This window comes from Labrus mixtus, chromosome 4 (genome assembly GCF_963584025.1).
Source record: "Labrus mixtus chromosome 4, fLabMix1.1, whole genome shotgun sequence".
NCBI classification, from domain to species: Eukaryota; Metazoa; Chordata; class Actinopteri; order Labriformes; family Labridae; genus Labrus; species Labrus mixtus.
The window spans coordinates 25,398,048-25,425,108 of record NC_083615.1 but is presented as its reverse complement, the minus strand read 5'-3'; the positions used below and the strand labels follow the sequence as shown (position 1 = coordinate 25,425,108).

The window sequence follows — 27,061 nt, the reverse complement described above, 5'->3', positions numbered from 1 at the left end:
AGTGTTGTCGTCATGGACATCTCGGTCTTTACAATGAAGCTGTAGTCCCATTCTCGTTGCTCTATTCATTCCTGGCCAACTGTAGCCGCTCCCTTCTCTTATCTCTGTGTGACCAAGGAAATTAAATTACAAATATAATCACTTGGCACCAGTTTCTCCAACAGTGCGTCTCTGCTTTGCATATAGAGTGTGCTTGCTATGGAGACACGTTGTGTGAAGTTACTTATTGGCCTATTTACGATAATGGGCTATGCTCTGCTAGTGGAGTCACACACACCTTTTTCTTTTTTTATACAATGACAGTGAATGGCACGAGGAAGTGAAGCAGAAGGAGACTGAGGGAAAAAGAAAGAGTCTAACAGGGAGATGCTGAGACTTAATTGCAAGCTGCTTGGTAGAATAATTTGTAATGGATGATTTATCTAAGACAGCAAAGATGAGATCTATGAAAGAGGAGACAGAAAGGCAAAACCCCTAACTCACTCACTTAATCAGGCTGCGTCCAAAATCACTACACTGCCTAGACCACTAAATGTACTGTAAAGGATTACTTAGTTCAAATGTGCACTATATAGTGTTATAAAATAGAGGTGAAAGACAACTGTGTTTTTTTCCTATGACTAGAGGGATCCTTGTGAATGTTGTACAGATCCCTACTTTTACTGCTGCACCATTAGGAGCTGAGTTTAACATGTGCAGTGGTTGGTTTATGACAAATTACCTGAAAGCTGAAGAAAAATTCTGTCAGCTGTACTTGGTCTATGGATCCAATTGCATTTGTTTGCCTGTGAGCGTGGTGGCATTCTCACATTAAGTTGAAAGCCATTAAGAAGCCACTAGAAAGCCACAGTTTGCAAAAATGTATTTTGTGTCGACTTCATGGTTATCTGTTGGAGATGTAATTTTGGCAACAGGTGAGTGTCACTGTAGAGGATTTAGTTCCCTAACAATACTGCACTAGCTAATGCTACACAGTTATCATTTCACTTTGCTTTCATAGCTTTGGAACAAATTGGGGCATCTTAGCTGACTCTCGATATGTATGCTGACTGCAAATTTTGATAAGGATAGTAAAGGATTTTGTAACAAACTATTTGGGGACCATTTGAAATGATTACATTTCAGATAAATCACATACTTGTTAGGGCTGAACTACACGTATTGTTGTCAAAGTTGTGAAAAGAGTCGGAAAGTTGTCAATTAAAATATAATCAGCCCACACAGTCTCGACAAAAAGTTAAGCAGCAAATTAAGCTATTTTATTTATTTATTTATTTTGCTGAGACTCTCAACTTTGATATCATGTACATTTCTCTATATGAAGCAAATGTCAAGAAGCTGAGCTTATCACTGTCTTCATTCTAACCACTCAGAGCCACTCAAAGGCAACTAATTGGTGAAGACTCTTGGTTATATTGCTATTACCACAATTAAATGTAATGTTATGCCTCAACAGAATTGCACAAATGTGCAAATCCTACACCTGTCCATATGGATTAGGTCGGGACCTCTGTTCGATGCTCCACTCTGATCACCCCCCTGTGACTTGGTCCGGATATGATCCGCAGACCATTCACTGTACTAATAGGAAGTAAATGTGTGTGAGTTTGTGTCAGCCAGGTGTATAGCTTGAGTTGAATGTCGGCATGAATTTAGCCCGTAAATGCCTTGAATAAGATACATTTAGAGAAAAAATTCCTGACCTCAGTCAATCTTCTAGAGAGTAAAGTGAATGAGTGAACAAGGCAGTGATTTTAGTCACAGCATCATTCACTCACTTGCTGATGCCAACTTCCATTGTGTAGACAGCTTCCTCTTCAGCCCGAATCTATTCCCCTCATGTTAGACCATCCGACTGTATAAACAGTCCTCATCTCTCTAGCTTTCCCTCTCACTGCCTCTGTCTGTTGCAGGTCTTTCTCAGAAAGGGAATGTATGAAAACCTGTGTATATTAGAATGATGTGCGTCCCTCAGGAGCACAAAGAGAAAAGTTGGTAGACGGAGAGTGTGAGGAGTATGAATAGAAGAATAGCATTTTATCATTGTTATTATGAAAAGGCCATCACATGCTTCCCATGGCTATATCCCTTTTCCCCTATTCAGTCAGAAATGTATTTGCTGATGCAGAGACTGTTGCTGCCAGTACAGGCAGAACAACACATACAAAACTGTATCAATGCTTTGTGCTCTTCCTGGACCCAAAGCACTCCAGCAGGTAGATGCAACATTTATTTGTGATCTGTACGTATTCGTGCTAGTTACTACAGATACAGATTTTGGAAACATTTCTACAATATTGCCTAAATGCAATATAGGGTATTGTTCAGTATGCAAGTCAGTGCACTGTGAGCCCATTCCATAATGTACAAGCCTCCACAGCATTATGGCTGCCAATAGCAACTGCTCTTTCAGAGAAAGCAACTCAATTTTTATTACAAAACACCGCAGCCTTCAGCTTGTCTGCTCAAACACTGGCAAACTCAGCTATTAATTGTTGTGGCCAACATATCGTATATACCAAAATTTCTAAGCCTAGACAGCATTATGACTGGCAATAACAACTTCTCTCTGAAGGTTAAGTAGCTAAATGTTTTTTAAAAACCGAATCAGAAGACTTTTAGAAAATAAATAGCAATGTTAAGATAATTAAAACAATTAAAACACATACAAAATAGTAATACCAGTTTGGTAAACAAGGTTTGACTGACACATAAAAGTCAAGAGAGGCTGTTGGGAGATCAGATGCTGACGTTAGCTTAGCTCGCTCATAGGTTAGGATTCTTTCAGTGCGCACTGTTAGGCCATACACCAATAAAATAAGTCATACATGGTTAGTAGTAGAGCCAACATAATGTGAATACTTTTTTATTGCAATAGTGTCAGTGGGTTAGCCATTATCAGCTAGCACTTAAGCCTAAGAATTCAAGTTGGTTTCGTAGGAAAATTGGTACTGAAAGACCTCTATAAGTTACTCTCCCCTCTACAGGATCCATATGTTTGTCAGTTCTCTTGCATATACATGTCCTGTGCAGTGAATAAACAGCATATGACTCTCAGTGTAATCCACACACTAGATCTGAATTCTGAAAGGAGATGGGACTTTCCAAACTATAATCCTTGAAAAATGACTGTGTACGTCTGCTCCTGTGCTCATACAGCCCACAGCTATCATCATCCTCGCCACCAGCAGGTTGCCGTGAGAGACCGGGGCGGTAAAATAACGGCTCCCCGCTGGATCGTGTGAATCATTGCGATGACTGGTTGATAAATGCTCCACCACCAAGGCTCTGGCTGCAATAGTAATTTCTCGCTCCAACTGGACAGGCTGCCAAATGACAACAACCTCCCAACTCGAACCCCCCTCCCTCCATCCCCACCACCACCTATCCACAGCATCTCTTCACAGCCCATCCCTCCCCTTCCTATAATTACTGTACTCTGTAAGTCGGGTTTAAGACCAGTCACTTTAAATCAGCCTTGAATCACTGTGTGTTACTGGGCCCATTGTTCCCTTGTCTGAGCTCTGGCAGAGCTAGTGCAGAAAAGGGCACTGCTGTCCTGGCATTTCCTATAATGGACTTTGTAGTTAAAAGACAGCGAAATAATAAGCAGATCTACGTGTGGGAAAAGGGCTCATTGTGTTTGGTGGGAAGTTAAGACCAGGGACAGTTGGGGGTTAGAGTTGACGGACAACAGCGCTGCTCTTTTCACACTCCTCGACACATAATGGGACCAATCTTTCTCTCTAGATCTCTCCCTAGGGGCCATGATTTGCTCATTTCATTGATGGAGGGAGGCCGGGGAAGTAAACACGGGAGAAAAAGAGGGAGAATGACCAGTCAAGAGACAAATAGCGTGGAATTTATTAGTGCTTAGGATTCAGTTTTACTCAAAAACTGTACAGATAACCCACTTTTTTTTAAATGTGTTTCACAACTTCCTTAGAAATTCTCCCCTCAAGGATGCTGAACGTTTGAAATCTTGAGGAGTTGTTTGCTAAATGCTATCCCTCAGCTGACAGACCTGCTGTGTAAACCTGCACCAGACAGTTTGGGGAAAAGAGGACTAATACATGGTTAAACACAAGACAAATCCAGTGAGTGGATGTTTATGCGACTGGAGGGCTCCTGGCATCAAGAGGACCGTTGTGCAATCAGGGAAATTTACATTTAATTAACATAGAATTAAAGAGTATTGTTAGTTTGATTAAAGACACTGGTTTTGTTTCCCCCACTCTATAGTGCTCCTGAATCCGTCTCAGGTTTCATTTCATTTGCTATACTGAGAGTGGATCAACATCCATCTGGATTGTCTGCTCAGACGCAGGTCTTGCTTTTTCAGAGGGCTGTAAAGTAAACTCCGGCACAATCACACTATGTATTCACTGCAATCTCAGCATGTTATTACCCTCTCTATGGCCTATCTTGCTATTGTAATAGGATTTAAGAAAGAAAAAAAAAGAATGTTCAAAGTTGCAGTAACTTAACTTGTTCTCCATTTTGTCCATCTCACAAGAACAGAGAAGATGAATGGAACCGGACCAGAACCAAAATAACACTGCAGTGCCTCAGGGAAAGTTATAAAACAAGACTTGGAACAAATTAATGCCGTCCCGAGACTATTCTATCCAATAAAATGAATATTTGGATAACTGGACGTAGCAGATATTGTGGTGTCAGGCTGTCAGCAGCTTGTGGGGATGTTGTGGTTTGTCTCCGCTCTCTGTTAAAGCTCTATCAGTCAGGATGAGCCGACAGCAGAGTCATAGGGGGTCACATGAGGCCTCGAGATGGCATCACTCAACCCAGCTGTCCTCTGGCTGTCACTGTGTGATTATAGGCACATTACAGAGGAAGAAGAGCCAGTAATTAATCACCTCATTGGAATAATCACATAATTGATTATTAACAAAAGCTGAGGTGAGGGTGAGAGGAGAGGGGAAACAAGACTTTGAGAAGGAGAGACAGTGGGAGATGGATGATGGGGGAATTGAGTGGTGGGGTAAGGGGTTTGTTCTGGCAGGTACCTTTGACGAATAGCTCTGCATTAAAGTCCACCTCTTTGAGTATTAATCCTCAGGATCATGTCTGCGGGACAGAAGAGGTGGACAGTGGGGAGGCGCCTTGGTCTGGAATCGGCTGGGCAAGGCTGAAGAAGTTGTTGCACGGGCTATGAAAATGCAATTAGAAATTTGCATACCACTCCATATGTATATTGCATAACACTCAGTGGAAATATGAGAGTGAAATGCCCTCTTTACCCTGAATACAATCACAAAGATGCCTACATTCTGCATGACATTTAGAAATATCATGCAGCAATTTTGGTCGGTCTATTCAAATGTGGACGACGCTGACATTTTATTCCCTGTGTGGAAGATACAGAAGCTGCATGTGGAATTCATACATTCACTACCCATCTCTGCTATTGACACTTTTCCTTAAGCTGCTGTGTGACTTGAGCTGTCTTTTTGGACCTTTGGCTTACAAAGTTCTGCCTGGAAGGCTTGATCTCTTCCCCCCTTTTCTTGTCACAGACTGCAATCAGCCTTAAGCCTTTTTGTGTTCTCCTCCCTGAGCTAATCCTGTTATCCTGTGCAACTCCTTTACACAAGATCACAACTATATCCCCCTCTCTCTGTCTCTCACCTCTTACACCTTTTCTCTCGTTCCCCTCCTTTGTTTTACACATACTGACCCCAAATGTAATGGTTCTAAAGTTTCTCAAGGCTGGATTAGAAGGACTTCTTTAGAATTATTTGCTCTTGTTCCTGGGCATCAGCTACACACCCGCACAGACTCACAAAAACAGACACAAACACAGATAATCCAGCACTCTTTTCTTTCTTTCTCCCCTAACATATGCGCTGTCCCTGCCATATTCCTGCTAATCCATCCCATTGCACACACCTGCAACATGCTTATGCACACACATTGCTCACTGCTGTTGTTAGGATTCATCACTTAAGAAAAAAAACATCCTCTCCCAGCGCAAGATGTGAGTGCACTGGTGCATTGCAAACTCCTGTATGTCCTCCTAAACTGCAGCCTCTAGTCCCATGGGGTCTGCTCCTCACATTCATAACACTCCGCTCCATGCCAGGTGGCTGTCTCCACAAGTCCTCTTCCTCATAAATCAGACTGTCTTTGAGTTGATCAATAACAAGTCAATTAGCAGGCACAGAGAGATGAGGGTCTCAGGGGGTCAGCGCTTGTTTGTCATGCAGACATTTGCAGCTTTGTCCCTGTCTGCCACGGAGCGAGGTGTGTCGTTTACCTCTGGAAACATGTGGCTAGCTGGCGATCATAAATCTAAATATCAACTATAAATAGGATGGGAACATCTTGCTACAATCCATCATTTGCTTGTTCTTTGATATGTAATGAATCAAGCATTGTGTACTTCAAATCACCCAGCTGTGTCTGATGGATTCGCCTGGGGATAAAAGCACTTTTGTTAACTTTTCTTTTTATTTGATCTTGAAGATTTTCTGTGAATATACATCTTTGTCACAAGAGAACAAACTATTCTACCAATGCTGTCTGGGGGTCAAGTACGACCATATGCACCAAATATGAGTTGCAAAGTCTACTTTGTTCATCCTGTTCCACTGTTAAGCTGACAAGAGTTGGCGAGACCCAACTGTTACTTGGTGCCCACTGACTGTGTATCTAATGACTTGGCTGGTGAATCCAACGCAACAGCAACAGGCCCCTGTGGCGAATACAGCAGATTAATCCCCTGGATAATTACAAACAAGAATGATCTTGGGCAAATACCCCCCATACCTACTGAGACATTACAAGAGATGATGTTGTCCAATTCTGACTCAGTATAAGTGATTATATAGACACAGCCTTTGAAGAAATAGAAGCAATGTCGCTGATGATGAATAGAGAAGAAGATAAAGAAGTGAACAAAAACAAGCTCACAACATACACACAACCAATGCAGTTTATTGGAAACACGTTGTATTTTACCCATACAAGAACAAATTAGTGCAGTGCTCATGGCCTCCATATGCTAATGTCTAAGATGTCATATGCTGCTTTGAAAACTCAGATGACAAAGGTGAGCACATGCTGCGAATTTGTATTCAATTGGACTTGACATGACTCACTCATGTGACTGCCTTTGTCATTTTAATTCACAGCAGTCACCACCCACGCTGCTGTTGCGTCAGCTACATACAGGTTTCAATAATACAAATGTAATAGAAACATTCATAGATGTTACTCACTTTCTCTCTGTCTCTCTCATATGTTGTAGTGCCATGTTTTATCAGTAACACTTCTCTTTATCGCTGCTGCTTCCCACACACAAAATATATCAATTTAGAATTTCATAAATCATGTCTGCCTTTATAAATGCCTAATTATATATCCGTTCATTTCATAACCCTCTGTAAGTACTGTCTTTGTAAAATCCTAACAACTAACATGGACCTCCAAACCAATACAAACACACAGCCCTTATCATTTGCTCCTGCTCTGACTCAGAATCCTGTACTCTGGAGGTTGCTCTTCTATTAATTCCAGTAGTAAATTAGTATTTTCAAGATTATAACAAGATTAGCTATATTATTTGTGGTAGGCTTTTAATTTGTTTAAGGGACATTCAGTGCATAAACTTTATGTTCTGTTGTGTCTCTGCACTATTTGACTGAAGTTTAAGAGAATGTGTTTTCTGTCAGGCAGAGGCCACCTGGATGTGCTCAGCCTGCAGTTACATATGACAAAGGGGAGATAAAGGTGACATTAAAGTGTTTCCAGCTGAGGATCACTGCGATGTGGTAGAAATGTTTTTTTGTTTGGGGTAGTGCTGTTGGATTCTGTACGTACACATCTTTGCAACTGTTGACCTTGTTTTTTTTTTTTCTTCAAATCAGCTGCATGTATCAGGTGTCAGGAATTGACTGTTAGGATCCCACCAAAGGGTATAAATACAAGACACAGGAGCTATCCCACTGTATTGAGCCACAACTCCTGGTAACAGATGCTCCACACTGTGACAGACTCAAACATTTACTGTATGTGTGGTGTAAAAGGCCTGGCTCCAGGGCTTCCCTTGTGCGCCCATGCGAAGAAACCCCCCAGGGGATCTGACGCCAGCTGAGACTGAAAAACAAGGTAAGAGCCCAGCTGACACACATGCACCCAGGCTCAGCTGTTTGTCTCAAAGGAGAGTTCAGTCTGTGAAGTACACTGAGGGCCTGGAAATGAAGGAGACTGCCAGACTCAAGGCTCCGAGCAAGAAAATGTAGAGAGACTCTTAAAGATGGATAGATGGAGGTTGCTGGAGTGTGAGCACTATAGGAGTGCAATGGTAAGATTGTTTTCTTTATTGTCTGATCTGGTAATACAACCTAGATAGAATGGAGGGAGATTAAATAAGGTCTGTCACAGCAGCTGTATCATTGATCTTACCTGTGACACATTATAACAGCACCAGGCTGTTGAAATACAGCTTCTAGATTGAACTGTTTTCTGTTTGGAAATAATCATTCTGTTGGATCTTTGTTCTATATGATGCTTTTTTGTTTTCTTTTCCTTCGTGGTTGGTCAATATCTATGTGTTATGAAATAGGTTCCCTGTGTCTCCAATTTCCCCCCGCATTTTAAATGCCAATCGAAAGGCTCTGGGGGGCTCCTATTCTCTCTCCAGCCAAGAAGATGACTAATATAAATGATTGACAGCCTCGCAGGGATATTGTTGCCCATTTAGCAAACTCGCTGTGTCAAAGAAAAAAGTCACAATGGCTCCCTGAGTCATGGGATTGTAGATGAGAGAAATGAAGATTTTGGTGCTGTATCGATTCCCACAGCACTTGTCTCATGCATTTTACACAAGATCCAAATGCCACTTATGGTATAATATAGCTTGGTTCAGGGATGGCAACTCCCTTGTCAGTGGGATTTCAGGGTACCTGGTGTATAAATTCAACAGGAATCAAGTAAAGCTGTTAGATTGTGTCACAGGATCAACGCTAAGAGGGCAACAGGGATGTCTGAGCATTTGAAACATCAAATCTTCTCTCTTTATCCATTAATAAGCCTCTCCTGGACAGCTGGAATTATTGGTATGCTTTTCTGAGTCCTTGTATTAAGCTCTCTTCTCCTTTTCAGGGTCTAAGATCTGAATCATGGCGGAGGAAAGCCTGGAGACAGATGATCCCAGGTCCTCCATGCCGGCTGAGCTCCACCATCCCCACTCTAAGTACGCTCAGTGGAAGTTCAAACTGTTTCGAGTGAGGTCCATGGAGAAGGCCCCTCTGCCCAGTGAGACCCAACCTGAGAAAGGAGCCTTGTTAGGGATCTCACCTACTGCAGCTCCAAATATAGAGATAGATGATGGTGCGAGTCCGGGCAGCGTCATGAAATTGTGCCTAGGGGGAAAAAGCAAGGAGAATGTGGAGGGCCCAGGCCGGAGGGTAGATATGAAGCTACAGGAAATGGAGACCCATATGAACTACCTCAGGTAATCCAATGTTAAATACAATAACAACGACAATTCATTATATCTATTTCTTTTGAAGAATGTGACAAATTTGTTGTCTCTCTTAAAAGGTGCTTGTGTCGTCTCTGTGGAATGACCTTGAGAAAAGTCAAAGGCCCGGTGAATGATGTTCATAGTGATCTGGATGAGGCAGGCAAAGGTTCCCTGCGTAGAATGGGCTGTAGGTTTACCAGCTGGCCAGATGTCATCCTCAAAGTCTTCAAAGTGGATGTGACCGAGGACACAGAATCTACCCACCCTTCGTCTTTCTGCCATCGCTGCTGGATGGTTGCCATGCGTGGAGGGGGTGTCTGCAGCTTCTCCAGAACAAGAGTCCCCGAGTGGAAACCTCACTCTTCCCACTGCCACCTTTGCTTCCCCAGGAAACCTTCACTTCAGCGGACTGGTAGGAAGAGGCAGAAAGCCATTCGCAGAGCCCAGAGCCTCGCAAAAAGGATAAAGAAGGATCATGGCAACAGCATTGTCATTGGAGAGAGGAGGACTCTGAGACCGTTTGGAAGCAGTCATCAGGGCCCTGTGCTTAGGGGGTGGAGGAAACCCAGCTTACAGAGGGAGCAATGGGTGAAGAACATCACCAAATGCCAGAAAGAGCACCTCAGTACTAAGATGATCTCTGAGAATCTCCCTGCAGACTTCCTTTATTCTTTCAGCTGTATGGTGTGTGACCACCTGCTCTCTGATCCTGTCCAGTCCCCATGTGGGCACCTCTTCTGCAGGGCCTGTATCATGAAGTATCACTACGTCCTGGGACCTCATTGCCCGGCCTGCAACTTGCCCTGTGCCCCTGAAGATTTTATAACGCCTGCCAAAGCATTCTTATCAGCCCTACTTTCTCTGCCTCTGCTCTGCTCGAGCAGTGGCTGCGGCAAGCAAGTAAGCCTGGACTCATTCAGAGCTCACTGTCTGAGTCATGAACTGGATGAGCAGGATGCAAACCAGCAATCATCAGAACTTGACAACTACCTGCTGACCAACAAAGGCGGACGACCCCGTCAGCACTTGCTAATGCTAACCCGCCGTGCCCAGAAGCACAGGCTGAGAGAGCTAAAGAACCAGGTGAAGGTGTTTGCGGACAAAGAGGAAGGCGGTGACCTGAAGTCTGTGTGTCAGACTCTGTTCCTGCTCGCGCTGAGATCTGGGAATGAACACCGACAGGCAGATGAGCTTGAAGCCACGCTGCAAGGTTATGATTCAACTTCAATAAACATTTTCTGTGATAGCCGAGAGAGAGAGAGAGAGAGAGAGAGAGAGAGATACATGAATTAAAGGGAAATAGTTCTTGCTCTTTCATATTTCTACCTACCTTTGAGGATAAAGTCAGCTAATAAATCATCTGTGGAAAAGCTCACCACACCTCAGAATTTTTGCTGTGAATTTGATTGTAAAGCATTTCATTATTGTCCATCTCTGTGTATTGAACCACTGCTGTTCTACGCCCAACCCCTCCCTTATTCTCTCCCACTCTCACTCTGCCTGTCTGTCAGTCCCTCAGTCTCACACTCCCTTTAATGCACAATAACAACTCTTGTGAAGGGGCTGTTAGAATCAAAACAACATCAGCAGCTCTTGTATCTGCAAATTACACCGACAGCACCACCGTGCTCTCTGGGGAATAGAAACCAGCTGGTGTCTGTTTTCATCTACAGCCAATACATCACTTTTGCCAGCTTCGCTGATTCACCCTCTGTCCCCTTATAACATTTTTAAATTAGGAAATATTGGATTTTGTAATCATGGGCTCGTGGGCTTTTGACAATGATACATTCACATTTGGGTATTAGAGTCTCACAGTGTAAATGACACCAAATACATGATATCAAATGAGGAAATTTGAGATATGGCAGTTATTTTCAAAGCCCTGAAAATGGGCTTCCACGGTTTGGTGTTAAATTATTCTCTTCAAGTCAAAATCCTTTCTTCTAGTCTCACTCCTTCAAAATTTCCTCTTTCTGTCTCACTCTGGTACTTTCTCTGATCTCACTTTTCTTTCTCTCTGCAGGCAGAGGCTTTGGGTTGCATCCTGCTGTGTGTTTAGCCATCCGGGTCAACACTTTCCTGAGCTGCAGCCAGTATCATAAGATGTACAGGACTGTCAAAGCCACCAGTGGCCGCCAGATCTTTCAGCCCCTGCACAGCCTCCGAGCTGCAGAAAAGGAGCTTCTCCCTGGATTTCACCAGTTTGAATGGCAGCCAGCGCTCAAGAATGTGTCTACATCTTGCAATGTCGGCATTATTAATGGGCTTTCTGGATCGGCCTCCTCTGTGGATGACTCCCCAGCTGACACTATCACTCGCCGGTTTCGCTATGATGTGGCATTGGTGTCAGCCTTAAAGGATCTGGAGGAGGACATCATGGATGGGCTGAGAGAGAGTGGGCTGGAAGACAGTGCTTGCATGTCAGGCTTCAGTGTCATGATCAAGGAATCCTGTGACGGCATGGGCGATGTCAGCGAGAAGCACGGCGGAGGACCAGCTGTTGCTGAGAAGGCTGTACGTTTCTCTTTCACTGTTATGTCAGTCTCTGTCCTGGCAGAGGACAAGGAGAAAGGGGTTACCATTTTCACTGAGCCAAAGCCAAACTCAGAACTGTCCTGTAAACCCCTTTGCTTGACATTTGTGGATGAATCAGACCACGAGACACTCACGGCAGTCTTGAGCCCTGTTGTTGCAGAGCGTGAGGCGATGAAAGGAAGCAAGCTCATCCTATCCATGGGTGGACTCCCTTGCTCCTTCAGCTTGCACTTCAGAGGCACAGGATATGATGAGAAGATGGTGCGTGAGATGGAGGGCCTCGAGGCTTCAGGGTCCACCTACGTCTGCACTCTTTGTGACTCAAGTCGAGCAGAGGCCTCTCAAAACATGGTGCTCCACTCTGTCACACGCAGTCACGGGGAGAGCCTCGACCGTTATGAAATATGGAGAACCAACCCTTTTTCTGAGTCAGTAGATGAGCTTCGAGACAGGGTCAAAGGCGTCTCCGCCAAGCCCTTCATGGAGACTCATCCAACCCTTGACGCTTTACACTGTGACATTGGTAATGCCATTGAGTTCTACAAAATCTTCCAGGACGAGATCGGGGAGGTGTTCCAAAAGGTCAACCCTACCCGAGAGGAAAGGCGCAGCTGGAGGGCAGCCCTAGACAAACAGCTGAGGAAGAAGATGAAGCTCAAACCAGTAATGAGGATGAATGGGAACTATGCCCGCAGGCTAATGACCCTGGAGGCTGTAGAGGTGATGTGTGAGTTGGTGCCCACGGAGGAGAGAAGGGAGGCCCTGAGGGAGCTCATGAGGCTCTACATCCAGATGAAGCCTGTTTGGCGCGCCACCTGCCCAGCAGAAGAGTGCCCTGACCAGCTGTGTCAGTACAGCTTCAACTCCCAGCGCTTTGCAGACCTCCTCTCCTCCACCTTCAAATACAGGTACAATGGAAAGATAACCAATTACCTGCACAAAACCCTGGCCCATGTGCCTGAAATCATAGAGAGAGATGGATCCATAGGGGCCTGGGCAAGCGAGGGGAATGAGTCAGCAAACAAACTGTTTCGGCGTTTCAGAAAGATGAACGCACGTCAGTCGAAGGCCTTTGAACTGGAGGATGTGCTGAAACATCACTGGCTCTACACCTCCAAGTACCTGCAGAAGTTTATGGAAGCTCACAAAGACTCTGCCAAAGCTTTCCAAGCTACCATTGACCCTGTAGAGAGCCAGGATAATGAGTACTTGTCTCTGGAAATGAATGAGTTTTGATTATTCTTTAATGTAAAACTTGAGAATTAGGACTATATTTAAAATGATATTTTACCTACTTCTTTTAGTAAATTGCCCCGTTTAACAAAATTTCTTTTACTTTCTTAACCTTTTGATTGGTGTAATAATAACAGGGGAATGAAGCCAGTGTCTGGCCGGAGGCTGGACATAAAATAATTGGAAAATAAATTGGAAAATGTTTTTCTCACACCATGGTTTTAAATGCATGTTATTCTTGTGGTTAACCTTTACTTGTATTGTACTTGTACTCTGTCTTGTTGCTGAAATGTGCTTTACAAGGACATTTAGCTTGCCTTACATTGTTAGCTGTTAATTACTGTGCAGACGAAACTGCAGCGGGATATAGAAATAACACATGATTCTTTTCTCCTGCTCTTAGTGGAGGGATTCTTTTTATTTTTTTTGTCTTCACCGTCTGTGAAATATGGCACAGTTTATTGTATTGCAAGGGTATGACACATTTATGAATTTATATGGAGAGGATATTTATGGAAACAGATGAAAGAGCTGTAACTCATTGAGGGAAATTGTGTTAAAAAGACCACATTTGTGGCCATCGTATTAATATATCATTTTGAGCTGAAGCGAAATGCAATCACAGAGACCCAAATGTTCTTTGTTTCATGAGCACCCTATGAAAAAGATTACTTTAGTGCTTTATCTTAGGATCCCTGAGGGCCACAATAGATGCCAGGTCACTTTGAACCAATTTTATCTTTTTTAGTTTTTGCACACAGTGGAATAGATGATACTTATTCCACTTCACGTAAAATGAAGCATATACTGACCTTTTTGTTGATATCATAAAACACAGTATGGTCCATTACAGAGCCTAATACTCCATGGACTCTCCAGAAGGCAGGGATTTGTCTTAAGTCCTGCATAGAAGCTGGCTCTTTTTCTCTTGCTGATATTTCTTCATTGGCTTTGCTGACAGAAAAGAGGGATGGGAGGGAGCCCGAAAGATCTCATGTAAACTGATTTCTTGGCAACTTTATTTGTTTGATTGATTGATTATTTTTATTTTTCTGCACTCACAATTTTGTGTCTTGACAGGCAATTTTGTTTTCTTACTTGATTGAATGAATGTTTGATGTCATCAGCTTAACCACACGACAGCTGTAAAACATTCACATTTCATTCCACAGTTGTCACAGACCTACAATAACATCATGTTTTAGAGTACATAACATAGCAATTTTTCACATATTTGTATTGTACCGTAATAAATTGCATATCCAAAGTAATGGGTGATGGATGATTCACAGCGTCTTGCTTTCCTCATCTTTGTTAGCATACAAACTGAGGTTGCAGGAAACTTCCAGAAGAGGTTTTTTCATACAGTATTTAACTGAAGTTTTATTGATTTTATTTCAAACTTACCATCTATTTGGTTTGCTTTTGTGTAGGGGGGACATTTTAAATATGTTGTCTTTGTTTCCATCAAATAATAAAATAAGTAAATAAGTAAATAACTTCTCCTGCTTTGTATCTTCTGAACAATTCATTTTTGATGCATGTTTTAATATTGCATTCAACTAACAGAATTCAGGTACATCTAGTCCTGGAACACATAACATGTCTCTGCCTTATATTCATTGTTTTCTCTGAATATATAATAATAATGAGCTGTTATACATCTAATGACTATATAAACAGGATTATTATTATGAATCAGTAAAAATGCTGTCCTTTACACATTAATGATTGTGAAAGCCTTTTTTGAGATAAACAGCCTTATAGATATTTAGATTGTTCTTTCAGGTTGCATTTCATTATTTGATCTAATATTCAACTTAAAGAACATATTGCAGGTTCGTTTTTTTATAAATTAACACTCACAAAATATGTACATATTAGATGTCATTTGGTAATTCTTTACTTATCAAAACAATTTGTTGGGAAATTTGAAAATTGATGGAATAACTTTCCACAAATTGTTTGCACTAGTTAAAAAACGAATTGCAAAATTGCAAGGAGACAGGAGATATGTAATTTAAAAATATTCATGTTTCATCAAGATATTTTGGTGACATAAAGTGTGAATAGAAAAAAACAAGAAAAATATACTGATATGAGAAACAGAATTTGTTTATTTTATTCATTTAAATGAGCAACGATAGACATAAAACACAAGTCATTTTGTATTCAATTATCATCAGTATAACTCTAGTTTATATAAAAATTGCATTTTGCATTGGAAAAAGTGTAAAGAAGTAAATCCTTTAAAATTACATTAAATACAAAATTACAGTTAATATTCAAACAGTCAATAAAAACAGCCATATAAAAAGTTACATACTTTATTACATAATGTAAAAGTCTTAAGATACTCAACTGTCACTGATGATGAACATTTTTCAAACTGAGCAGAGATCAGGGCTGTTTCATTTATTGTCATTATGATTGCTTCACTTTGAACACATCAGTGACACATCATACATTGTACATCACTTTTTAAACAGTGACCATTAGAACAAATCATAATTAAAACAAGATTCAGTCAAAGAGCCGCCGGAAAAAGCTTTTCTTTGCAGGGGACATTTTGATTGTTGGGGGAGTCTTCCTGTCCTTAACCTTCAGGGGGGTCCGCTTCAGAGGCGTTACCTGTCGCGGCGGGGTCATTTCCTGGTAAGGCAGGCCTCCGTGGTCCAGACAGAAGTACCTCTTGTTGCCCTCTGAGAGCCTGAGCAGCAGTATCTCAGACAGCTCCATACATTGAGCGTGGACCCAGTGTCCCCCCTCCCCTCTGGAGCAGAAGATCATGGCCGGTCGGTGTAGCTCTGTGGAGTAGTACGGCTCCCACTTGTTGGGATCTACCTGACAGCCAAGACTGCATTTGATCCAGTAGCCTGTCTGTGATTCATCCTCCTCATCATCCTCTTTGTAGGCATCTTCTTCTCCATCGCTACTCTCCTCCAGCTCATGTGGCTCACGGCCAAAGTAGAGTTCCTCTGAGTCTTCAAGAGGAGTGGAGTTGTCGTAATCAGTTGACTCTTGGCTGCAGCCCTGCGTTCCTTCTTCCTCTTTGCCGTCTTCCTCTGTCTGAAAGCTCACATGATAGAAATAATGCATATCTGACTGAGATGGCCTTCCCTCTGTAGGTACAGCTAAAAGGAAGCTTCCCTCCCCCACACTGCCTCCAAACCAAGTGCGACTATGGACGATATCTTGGGTCCACTGAGGTGGCTCAAATGGCTCTAATTGAATCCCTTTTTCATCCAGAATCACAGAACTGCACTCCATTCTTTTCTGAGAGTCTGACTTATACCCACCCAAGACAATATATCTGTGGGCTGGACCTGTGCGGGTGATTATGGCACTAGAGATGGATATACCAGTGTGTAGAATCTCACAGGAAAGCAATGGACTTCCCTGCAGAAGCTCGACGCGCAGGCAGAAGAGTCGAGGGGGGCGGGAGTCAGACGTGATGGAGTGACCCCCCAGGAAGTACACGCAGTCTTCTCTTGAAAAGGCCAAATGGAAAGACTGTCCATCACTGAGCTCCGGTAGAGTGTGAGCTGAGGAGCAACCGAACTCTAAGTCGAATAGGAACACCTGAGGAAGACAGTCCACGACGCTGTTCCAGCTCTCGGTGGTCCGCTCTCCGGCTGGCATATAGGATCGACCTCCGAATAGCACACATGCTGTCTTCCCGTGGCTCTGAACTATGCTCACTGTGTGGCCATATCTGGCGCCCGGCACTTCTCCCACTAGTTCCTTCTCTTTGCAGCGAAGGGTGAGCTTACGATTGCAACCTCTGCTATCCATGGTGAGCAGGTACAGGCTGGAGGAGATCTCGTTATTTGGTGTGCGGCCACCGTGGATGAGGTAACTCTCTGGAAGCCCATCATAGGGGTCAAGGCGGCACACTGCTGGACACCGCAATGGCGGAAGGTAGCATGAGTCATTGGAGAAGGAGATGGCCCTCAACTTCATCTCGCCGCTCTTAAGCCGAATCCCAAAGACACCTGTTGGGCAGGAGCGCTTGGGCCAACCTTTCTGGCCAAACAGGAGAACTTCCCCGTCCAGCTGCAGCATAGAGCAGCCGGGCTGCAGGAGGCTGGCACAGTTCACTGGAGTTACTGGTTGCAGGGTCATTTTTCAGCAGGTGCCTGTATCCAAACAAAACACACAAAAACAATATGTCAGTCAGCTGTTAGTTGTTTTCTTACAAGGGTTTTAAATTTTGACTTCCTGTTTTTTAAAGGGACATCTGGCGGACCTTGATTCTCGTAATCATCATGTTTACGAGGGTGTCCCCTGAGGTAGGATGTGACGTAAAGAAAAAATCTATGCACCTTGCAGCAGTCACATAATATAAACGTCACAATCCCCCTCCAATTGGCTCGAGGCGAATTATATGGCTAATTTCCTGCGTCGTTCTCACACCAGCCCACTTGGACCTGCTGCGGAAAAAAATACTAATGGTCTGGAGAGAAACTGCAGGTGGAGTCCGAATGAAAAATGTGGCTGTTTGTGTTCAAACATACAGCTCCTCAAGCAAATATCAGGAGCTTTTCAAGAGTTTTCTGCAAGTGTGAAAGCCGTATATGTAAAATAAACTCGCCTTGTCTAAAATACTTTTATTAAAGCAACATCTTCATCACTTGTGTCATCGTCACTATGGTATTTTTAAGTTGCCCTGAGTGTGGTCTGTAAAGTGAATAATAGTTTATAATCATTATGTAACCTTACACCATTTATTGACCTGACACTGTTGATTCAGAACGATCTGAAATATGAAACCATATGTGCTGACCAGTGTACACAAAATAATGTGAGAACTTGGTGAGAAGATGGATATAAGGCTGACACTGATCATTGTATTATTCGGCTTTGTTACTTGTAATAAAGTCTCGTCAGATCCACAAATTCTGCTATTTGTCTGTTTGCTTTTTAGATTCTATATGGGACCTTTTAAACCTGACATATCATTCTCAATTTAAAAAATTAAACAATAGCAGCTACTTATTATCATTATCAAATATAAAGGGAAAAAAATGAAATAAATATGGAAGAATGGTAACTAGACATTCACTTTTAATGTAAATACTGAAAACTCTACCTCATGTAAATTAACCAATCTTTCACAGAACTGCATTGTTTATTATCATTTTTACTTCAGCATCTTTTGCACTACTCACCACTGCACTGTTTATTATTTAGTCTTTTACATATTAGTCTTTGCTTATTAGTGTTTATTGTTGATATTTAATGTTATACTTGTACATAAGAGAGCACAGTTCACCGAAGTTAAATTCCTTGTGTGTGTGTGTGTGTGTGTGTGTGTGTGTGTGTGTGTGTGTGTAAGCATACCTGGCCAATAAAGCTGATTCTGATTCTGATTAAAGGAATACAGAGAACAAACAACATGTTACATAACCAACAACTCTGACAATTTCAAAGGTAAACTTACTCGTACAACTCCAAGTTTCCTGCTTTACATATGCAGCTTCTTCTTACATTAGGCTACCTATTGTATTCTTGCAATTTTTTGGTCAAACATAGGCAACAACAAGTAAACAAAATACAGCAGAATCTTGTCCTCTTCATAGGGCCACTCTTCTCTTTAAATCACTTTTCTCTTTGAATCACAAACAAAACCTTGCAGTGAAACTTCATATTTGAATGAGTTTGTGCCCTCTTTGGAGACACAAACAAACACTGTGGCAGGAGCTGCTGTACTGACTCCGTTACTTTCTGGGAATGTTTTCAGAACTCAGCCTGACTTTCCTAGAAAATGGCTCACAATTGGTGCAGTGCATTATTGGACAATGGGCTGCACAGCGAGGATGTTGTACACAAGGTAATAGTATGGCTGGTTTTACTTGGAAAGTGGAATGAAATACAAACTATACTGAATGAAATTTACAATTGAATGACTACTATCTCTTTTAGAGTTTCCTCTGAGTGTGAATGAATAGCATAACAATTTAATTTATATTATAACCAGCTTTATTAATTATCATTTCACCTCAATGAGATGAATGGAGTATACAAGTCTTCAAACAGTAACAGCAGCACAACATTAATTCAAATCGCCCCAGAACTGTTCATTCTTCCCTCAAATGGTATCATAATTTTAGTATGCTTACCTTATGGGCAGGGATGAGATGCAGTGCTTTGAGCCAACCTTAGTGTGAGTCCTCACACTTCAACAATTGTTAACATGAACCTAAATCGCTCTTTATGTAACCAAACTTTGACAAAGGCAGACGCTGACAGAGTTTGTGAAGCTTCGTTGACTCACAAACACTTCCAGATCTTGAGGTTAACAGTCTGTGACTGCTGCTCAGTGGCAGGTGTGCTGCCTGAATGCATTTAGTGATTCGCTTCATTGATATCTCAGAATATCAGATATACCAAAGACAGGACAGGGAGCTATTGTGAGAGTTTTGCTGTCTGTGGAACAATCCTGACCTGTGTAATACCCTAAGAAATCAACCCTGTGGTGACTCCAGGAGAAGGTGTTGTTCAAAGTGTCTTAGGAACTTGGGTAATTTCTGCTCTGCAGCCTAGATTCACATTTTTAGCTTTGCTTATAGCTTGAATAGTACAATTTGTTTCTGTATCTGACATCAGCTTTCTTATGATTTTCCTTCATATTTCACCTCATCATTTTACGTTTTGTTGGCATCAAAAATGATCTGTTCCTTTAAACACACATTAATCTTTAAGCATACTGTAAGTTGCAGTCTGCCTTATGCATAAAAAACAAACTCTCCTTCAGCTCTGAATGCCACACTGTGGCAGGAGAAAGGAGAATCTAAAAGTCATTCTTCTATAATGATGAAGACATTGTGACACACGTAAAGTCAGAAATTATTTATACACGTCTTTGTTTTGAATATTTGACCTACTATAGGTGAAATCACTGCTTTATGAGCGACACACACATAGATGCCTAAACACCCAGAGACAACAGAACTGGAAGCAGATGTCCACAAACTCATTAGCATAATGTTTTTGTGCACTGAGCGGCAGAGAGAGAGAGAAAAACTTGAGGAGTGTGCAAAACAAAGGCAGAAACCACAAGTGCCTGGAAGACCGTTACAGCTTGAATACACAAAACAGCCGAGCACCTGTGTGTCTAAACTGACGCTCACAGGGCTGAGTGGAAGAGAAAGAATTTACTCCTGTTATCGGAGAGGAGATAACGCATGAATTCAGATGTCAGCGGGATATGCAGAGTGTTTCTTCTTGTCTCTTTATTTTTCCGAGAAGTTTTTCCATCCGTATGAATTCAGCCTTGGAAAAACAAACCTTTCTAGTCACCTCGAGGCATCCACACAAAGCACCGTTGAAAAGCACTGCCTGCTATGTAGCCGCAGCTGGGATGTGCAGTGAGTGAGTAGGAGGCACAGCAGTGGTGTGTGGCAGACCCCAGGCAAAGCAAGGATTTGTACATAATTGATAGAACAAAGTAATTAGAATCTATGGTAGCACCTGTTTCTGTCCCATGTAATGTATCACTACCTGACTGTTGGTGCCCTGCAGCATGGTTTTGAAGGATGACGCGGTGACAGCTCTGATGTTCTGACGATCACTGTGCAGTGGTGTTTATCACTATTTAATGCTCCGGTAATTGCTCCCTTTGTGCTGATTGGTACTGAGTGCCAGTGGGGCGCTTCCATCTCACTGGTTCATTTTGCTGTGGTACAGTGGTTATTATGTGATTATAGGTGACCTCACCTGTAATATCACAAATGTAAAATCACGTTTGGAATCATTGTTTTCAATGCTACGACTTTCTATTGGATCACAAAAACATTAATTTAGGGGTTTTCTTTCCTCTCGAGATTTATTAACAATGAAAAGAACAGTTACATGTGATGTTTAAGGAAATCAATGTTGTAGAAACTTTGGTCAACCTTTTTAGAGGTTGAAAAAGACTCAAACAAAATGGTAACTAAAATGGCCAAGTTAAAAATGTATTAAAATACAATCAAAATGTGAACATCATTGCATAATTTCACCACTTATTATGTGTGTGCAGTCACAGGAATCAATAGCATTTATTTCAACTTTCTAAATAAACGTATCATATATACTTTAACATTAAATAATCCAAAAGGTTTTGTATTTCCATGTATTTTTTTCAAAAACTTTATAAAGTAAAAATCTTCTTGGCTTATTTCTTTGAGGATTCAAAGACAAGATATGTGTCCGAAATCATAATTTAGTGACTTTAATTTATAACTAAAGAAAATGTGCTAAAACTACTAGCAGCAAGTACCCAAGCATAGTTTAGGATTTTGGCTTGGGACCTGGGGTGGCCAAACATGTTTCACAGGGGGCCCAGCCCACCCATTTTGCCACGGCCCTGGTTAGGCCCTCTGCGCCACCCCCTTTTATTTCAGTTGAGGCCCACCACAGTTTGAGAAGCCCTGTTTTAGTCTCTCTGTGTTTGTTCTCTGCTCATAACCTAACAGCCTGTTTTAAGGGAACATACAGAATTTTGACTGTAGGTATTATAAGTTGTTGGGTATCTATTCTATTTATACAGGATTCCCTTGGCTCTTATTTATAATGAACTTTAAAATTAAATGCTATTACAAATATAATACTGGTGTACTGTAAAAACTAAGACTGTGACCTTTGGGCTGTAATGTAAAGCGTAACCTTCGATTTATTTTTATTCATACAATGAACCCCTTTTTATGTTGTTTTGCAAAGTTCTCGAGAATGACTTACAACTTTTCATCATCAGAAATTTGATTCAAATTCAATGATAAAGGTTCTCTATTAGTTAGTTAGTTGGATATTCTAACGGCCAGCATCTTGTTCACATGTTAGTTATTTATCTTCATAACTTTTTGAGCTGCCACACAATCTAATAGGCATGTTGTTTTCAAGCAGGTTTGATATACAAAATAGTTCAAGCTGACTTGTAGCACACCACAGGACTTTTTCAATATACGGATGCCTACTCTGAGGTGTCTCTGTAGCCTAAAGCTAATGTGTGGGACACGGTAAACAAATCCTGATCTCTTTCATAACAGTCCTTTGCCTTAAAATGTCACTTTATATGTGCTTTATAAAATGACACTCCTATTATTACTATAGTCTGGCTCTTTGTATTGGAAAGGGACTGCCAATAATCAGGATCCAGGTAGAATTTGTTTCCCTGAGTTCATATTCAGCAAAGTACCCTATGTACCCTTACAAAAGTAGTTTTGTAAGACATAGGGTTGTTGAATCTACAATGCCTCTTCCATGCTCGGTGTTTCTTTGCTCCAAATCCCTTGTCTCCTTTCATCCTTTCCTATTGTTCTTGGATTCCTTGCTTCTCTTAACGTGTTTCCCCTCAGTTGTCCTCTGTCTGTGTAGGTGAACAGAAAGGTTTGGTTCCCTCGCTGTGTGGCAGGATGCCAGGAGTGCAGTGTGCCTCAGATACATTGGCACCAGACCAGACACTGCTGGAAACCCTGAGGTGTTTTTTTTAGGCTTCCCATAAGCCCTTCTAAGTCTTCTTCATTCAGCTGTCTTCATGGCAGTGTCACAGTTCATGGGTTGTGACGGTTACATGATGAGGAGGTAACCTAAAAGCATGTTTTAAGCTGATAAGCTTGGATCTGCACTCACCCAGCCGATCTCTTCTCCCTACAGAGGAGACTCTGAGAAGACAACATCACTGTGACCCTACAATTTACCTCGCTCCTGTGGGAGATGGAGAGATCAAGAAACAGAGGAAGATCAGGGCAGGATGTGACAACAGATAGACAGCTCTGTGGCTGGATCTTGTCCATGTATCAGGTTTTGATCAGTGTCATGTTGACCCTTAACTGTGGTAGCTGATGAAGAATTGAGAAAGAAAACCTGCTTTAAAACTCTTCCATTATTCACGCTGACAACTGTAAACTCCTCGAGTATTCATTATTTAATGAAGTGTGCAATCTGAATCTGTCCCATAACACAATGTGCAATCCTGAAACATACTGTCCAATACTTGTGACATCTTACTGTTAATACTGCTCTTTGTACATGCTAATTTCTTTCTTTAATTTCTGTGATAATCTACATTTTATACATACCTTATTCTTCAATAACATGCACTTGGTGCATAGCTTTATTTCTTCAACACTCTTGTACTTATTGCTTTACACTTCTTATTTGATGCATATTTACTGTATATTACTGCTATATTGTGTTTAACTAACAACAATTGATAAAGTATTTCTTGTCTTGGTCTCGGACTGAGTGGACTCCGGATTTTAAATCAAGACCAGTGAAGACTTTCACTGATAGGCTATTTTGTGTTAAGTGTTATCTCGAGACGCTTTACAAAAGAGCAGGTTTTTATGACCATACTCATAACTTCAATTTATTAATCATTTCATTGTTATCCCCAGGTTACGGCTGCAACTCCCGGTGTTACCGTCTAAGTGAGTGACACGCCTCCTGCACACAAGTTGAGGATTTTTCTGACACTTTCTCATTCCCCCTTTCACAGCCCACACAGTTGTGGTAGATTGCTGTTCACCAATGAGTCTGGTTCTGCCTGTTAAAAGGGATTTTTTTCTTTGCCACTGTTTTCACTTGCTCACACTGTAAAACACAAAGTAATAATAACATAACATTTTAAGTTAGTTCTACTTGAAGTCTATGAAAATATTCTTTTAACTCAATATTATACGTTTATGTCACCTCAACTAATTGAGAAATTAATTTTCAACTGTGAAAAGTGATTCATATTAACTGAAAAATGGCAAGCTCTGTTGAACCCTCAACATTAATAGTAATTATATATACAGTGTGTGTGTGTGTACTGAGATCTCTCAAAGCCCCCTGTCTCTCACAAGCTCCCTGAGACCGGGGGGAGGGAGATTTTGAAGTTGGTGCCTTCTTTTAAGATTTTTTATTTTTGGGCTTTTGTGCCTTTAATGGAGAGATAGGACAGTGGATAGAGGTGGAAATCAGGGAGAGAGAGGGGGGATTGACATGCGGGAAGGGGGCCACAGGCTGGATTTGAACCCGGGCCGCCCGCATTGAGGACTACAACCTCCATACATGGGACGCGCGCACTAACCACTGCGCCACCAGCGCCCCCGTTGTTGGTGCCTTCTTGACCGAGAAAAGGCAGAAAGTGTCTTTTTGGCTCATGTGGATGAAAGAAACCAAATCCCAGAATGCACAGCACCACAGGCCACTCCCACTAAGGTCATCTATTTGCAGACTACACATACGGTCGTTTCCTCAACTGATTCCGAGATTTCATCCAGAAGGAATTGGCATCTTGGAAATTGTTGGGAGAAAACGGTCTCTATGTCTGTGTTCATAGGCAAACAATGAGAGCACCGACACTGTAAAATTTTGAATTATAAAATAACTATTAATAATTCTCCTAGTAAATAGTGTGAAATATAATATTTCTATTGTCTATTTTATACTGTATTCGTTGTTATCAGATATTCGTTGTTGTAATTTCACCCGATAGAAACGTTTGAGAACAGGGTGCCAATGTTATTTCAGCCAATCAGAAGCCACCAACGGCAATTAGTCCTGCGCACCTATTCAGGTTTGTGGGTAGCAGGGGCGCGTGCCCGCTATGTGTGTGCAGTTAGACAGAGTGCATAATGTTGAAGCTGAGTTGATAAAAAGTTAATTAAACAACAGAAAAACAGGAGAAAACTAGGAGATACATTTAAAAGGGATTCTACTGAAGATGATAGAGGTATTACCAGAGCGGTCATTTGTTAAACTATTTACTCGTGAGTTAATTCAACTTGGTGTGTTTGTAACATGTTGTTAGCTCTTGATTGTTAGCGCTATCTTAAAGTGCTAAACTGCAGCTAAAGTGCAACTTTTGATAAAGTATTTTTGATTTCAAGTCAAAAGAAATTGATGGACCATTTTGCCTTAACTAGATAATTTCACAGGAACTGAATTGTGATCAAAAGTTTTGTTAACTTAAATATTTCAGTACAACTGACAACTGGTTCATCTGACTAGAAAGTTTTATTTCTTTGGAATAATCAAAAATTTATCTCAACATATCTTTTTAAGTTCAGTTAAGTTTAAGGCAGCCTGGACATTAACTTTTTAAAGTTATAACAACTTGTTTTTTACAGTGCATGGTGGATTCATACTTGGTCCATAATGTAATACAGTTTGACAAAGAGAACCGCCTTGACCGGCTCCTATGTGTAGAGTGCATGTGACGGCTGTGCTAATAACTAGAAATGAATAGACTGGTTGAGAAGAGTTTCCATTCATGTTGATTTTCCTCGTTACTTAACCCCTCCTGTCTCATTGCATCCCTCCTTTGTCTCTTTGACATCGCTGTGAATCTCCACAGTCCTTTCTGATCCAGCGAGTCTCAATTTTCTTTAAGCAAATGGCCCGATTGTTTCAGCGCAATGGAGTTTACTTCGGATGTGTACACTGAAGCTTGAACAGGACCTCAGGCAAAGCCAGGTATTGATTTTACCATGATTCTGATTAGGCTCCCTGTTGCAATCGATTCCATACATCACCGAACTGCACGCTGAAACTGATGGTCCCAGATAGGATCCCATATTTGGTTTCCAATTAATTTATTTGTTGATAAATTTTAAGATTAGAAGGCAGTTGAGTGAGCACAAGATCCCTCGGCATAAAAACATTTCAGCATGAGAGGCTCTCAACTGTCCACTCACATAGAGCATTGCATGTAACTAACACAGTCAATAACAGCACTTGATCATCGGGATTACATTTTATGGACTGCTAGACACTGCAGACTGTATGATAGCAGTATGAAAGATACTCCTCTCATCCTGCTTTTTTTTTCACTGACGGTCTTATCTTATTGTAATGAATGATGGGGCTGCTGCTTTGAGAAGAAGCAGCCGGGGAAAATGCTACTGCACTGGAGGAGAGCCTGGAGGTCCTGATCTACACAAGTTATTAGAACTGTATTATTGATATTCATGATAGGGAAATATTTCAGACCTTATTCACATACTGTATACTGCATTTGTTAGATGTGATGATTATTTTTTAAATTCATGAAAACTATAAATATTTATTTTTATCATTGTTTTTTCTTTTAATTTTAGCCAATTATCAGAAAGTAGTGGAATATCTTAAGACAAGTTAATCAAAATTTTCACATCAACAATGGAACAGATGATTAATTGTACTGTAAAAAGCATTAATTATAAAACTCAGTTACAGACACATTGTGCAGTTATCCCAAACAGGACTGCTCTACTTTCATGGCACACAACTTTAGCTATTTGTTTACTATACACAGTGACCATCAACTTGTTTTTATGGGCTGCTTTCAGCGGGAAATTAATCTGACAAACTTGAGGTCAATGCTTGTCCAGCATGAAATTCAAACAGACAATGTTAGCACTTAGCTAATGAAGATACATGTCATAATTTACTATTGTAAAGTTTGTGTTTTCATTGTGGTAGTTGCTTAGTTGTGATTTCCTGTTTTATCTTGTCATCTGTATCCTCCTGTTTCTCTGTTTCCTGTGTATTTTTCTGTTGATATTCCGGAGTTTAGTTTCCTGTTTTATTTTGCAGTTTTTGCCCGCCTGTGTAACATGTTTAGTGTTTCTTCCTGCCACTGTGTTTCCATTTAGTTTTGATTGCCCTGATTGTCTTTTTTAAGGGGGCTTTGTATGCCTTTATTTAGAGATAGGACAGTCAGAAATCAGAGAGAAAGAGAGTGGGGCATGCAGAAAAGGACCCGCAACTCGGATTTGATCCCGGGTCACCCACTTGGAGAGCTATGGCCTCGTACATGGGCAAGCGCACCAACCACTAGGCTACTGTTGC

At 41.4% G+C, this 27,061-nt stretch overlaps 2 protein-coding genes across 2 annotated transcripts; one reads left to right on the top strand and one right to left on the bottom strand.

Moving 5' to 3' along the window:
- Positions 1-7,969: 7,969 nt before the first annotated feature.
- rag1 (recombination activating 1) lies at positions 7,970-14,765 on the top strand. Its single transcript, XM_061036581.1, has 4 exons — positions 7,970-8,130; positions 9,127-9,478; positions 9,568-10,700; positions 11,517-14,765. Exons 2-4 carry the CDS (start codon positions 9,144-9,146, stop codon positions 13,262-13,264), a joined length of 3,216 nt encoding a protein of 1,071 aa, XP_060892564.1. The 5' UTR covers positions 7,970-8,130; positions 9,127-9,143; the 3' UTR covers positions 13,265-14,765.
- A 616-nt stretch (positions 14,766-15,381) lies between these two features.
- On the bottom strand, positions 15,382-19,719 carry rag2 (recombination activating gene 2). Its single transcript, XM_061036579.1, has 2 exons — positions 19,384-19,719; positions 15,382-17,400 (listed from the first exon to the last, which is right to left on the bottom strand). The coding sequence occupies exon 2, from the start codon at positions 17,384-17,386 to the stop codon at positions 15,785-15,787; it is 1,602 nt and encodes a 533-aa protein (XP_060892562.1). The 5' UTR covers positions 17,387-17,400; positions 19,384-19,719; the 3' UTR covers positions 15,382-15,784.
- Positions 19,720-27,061: the final 7,342 nt, after the last annotated feature.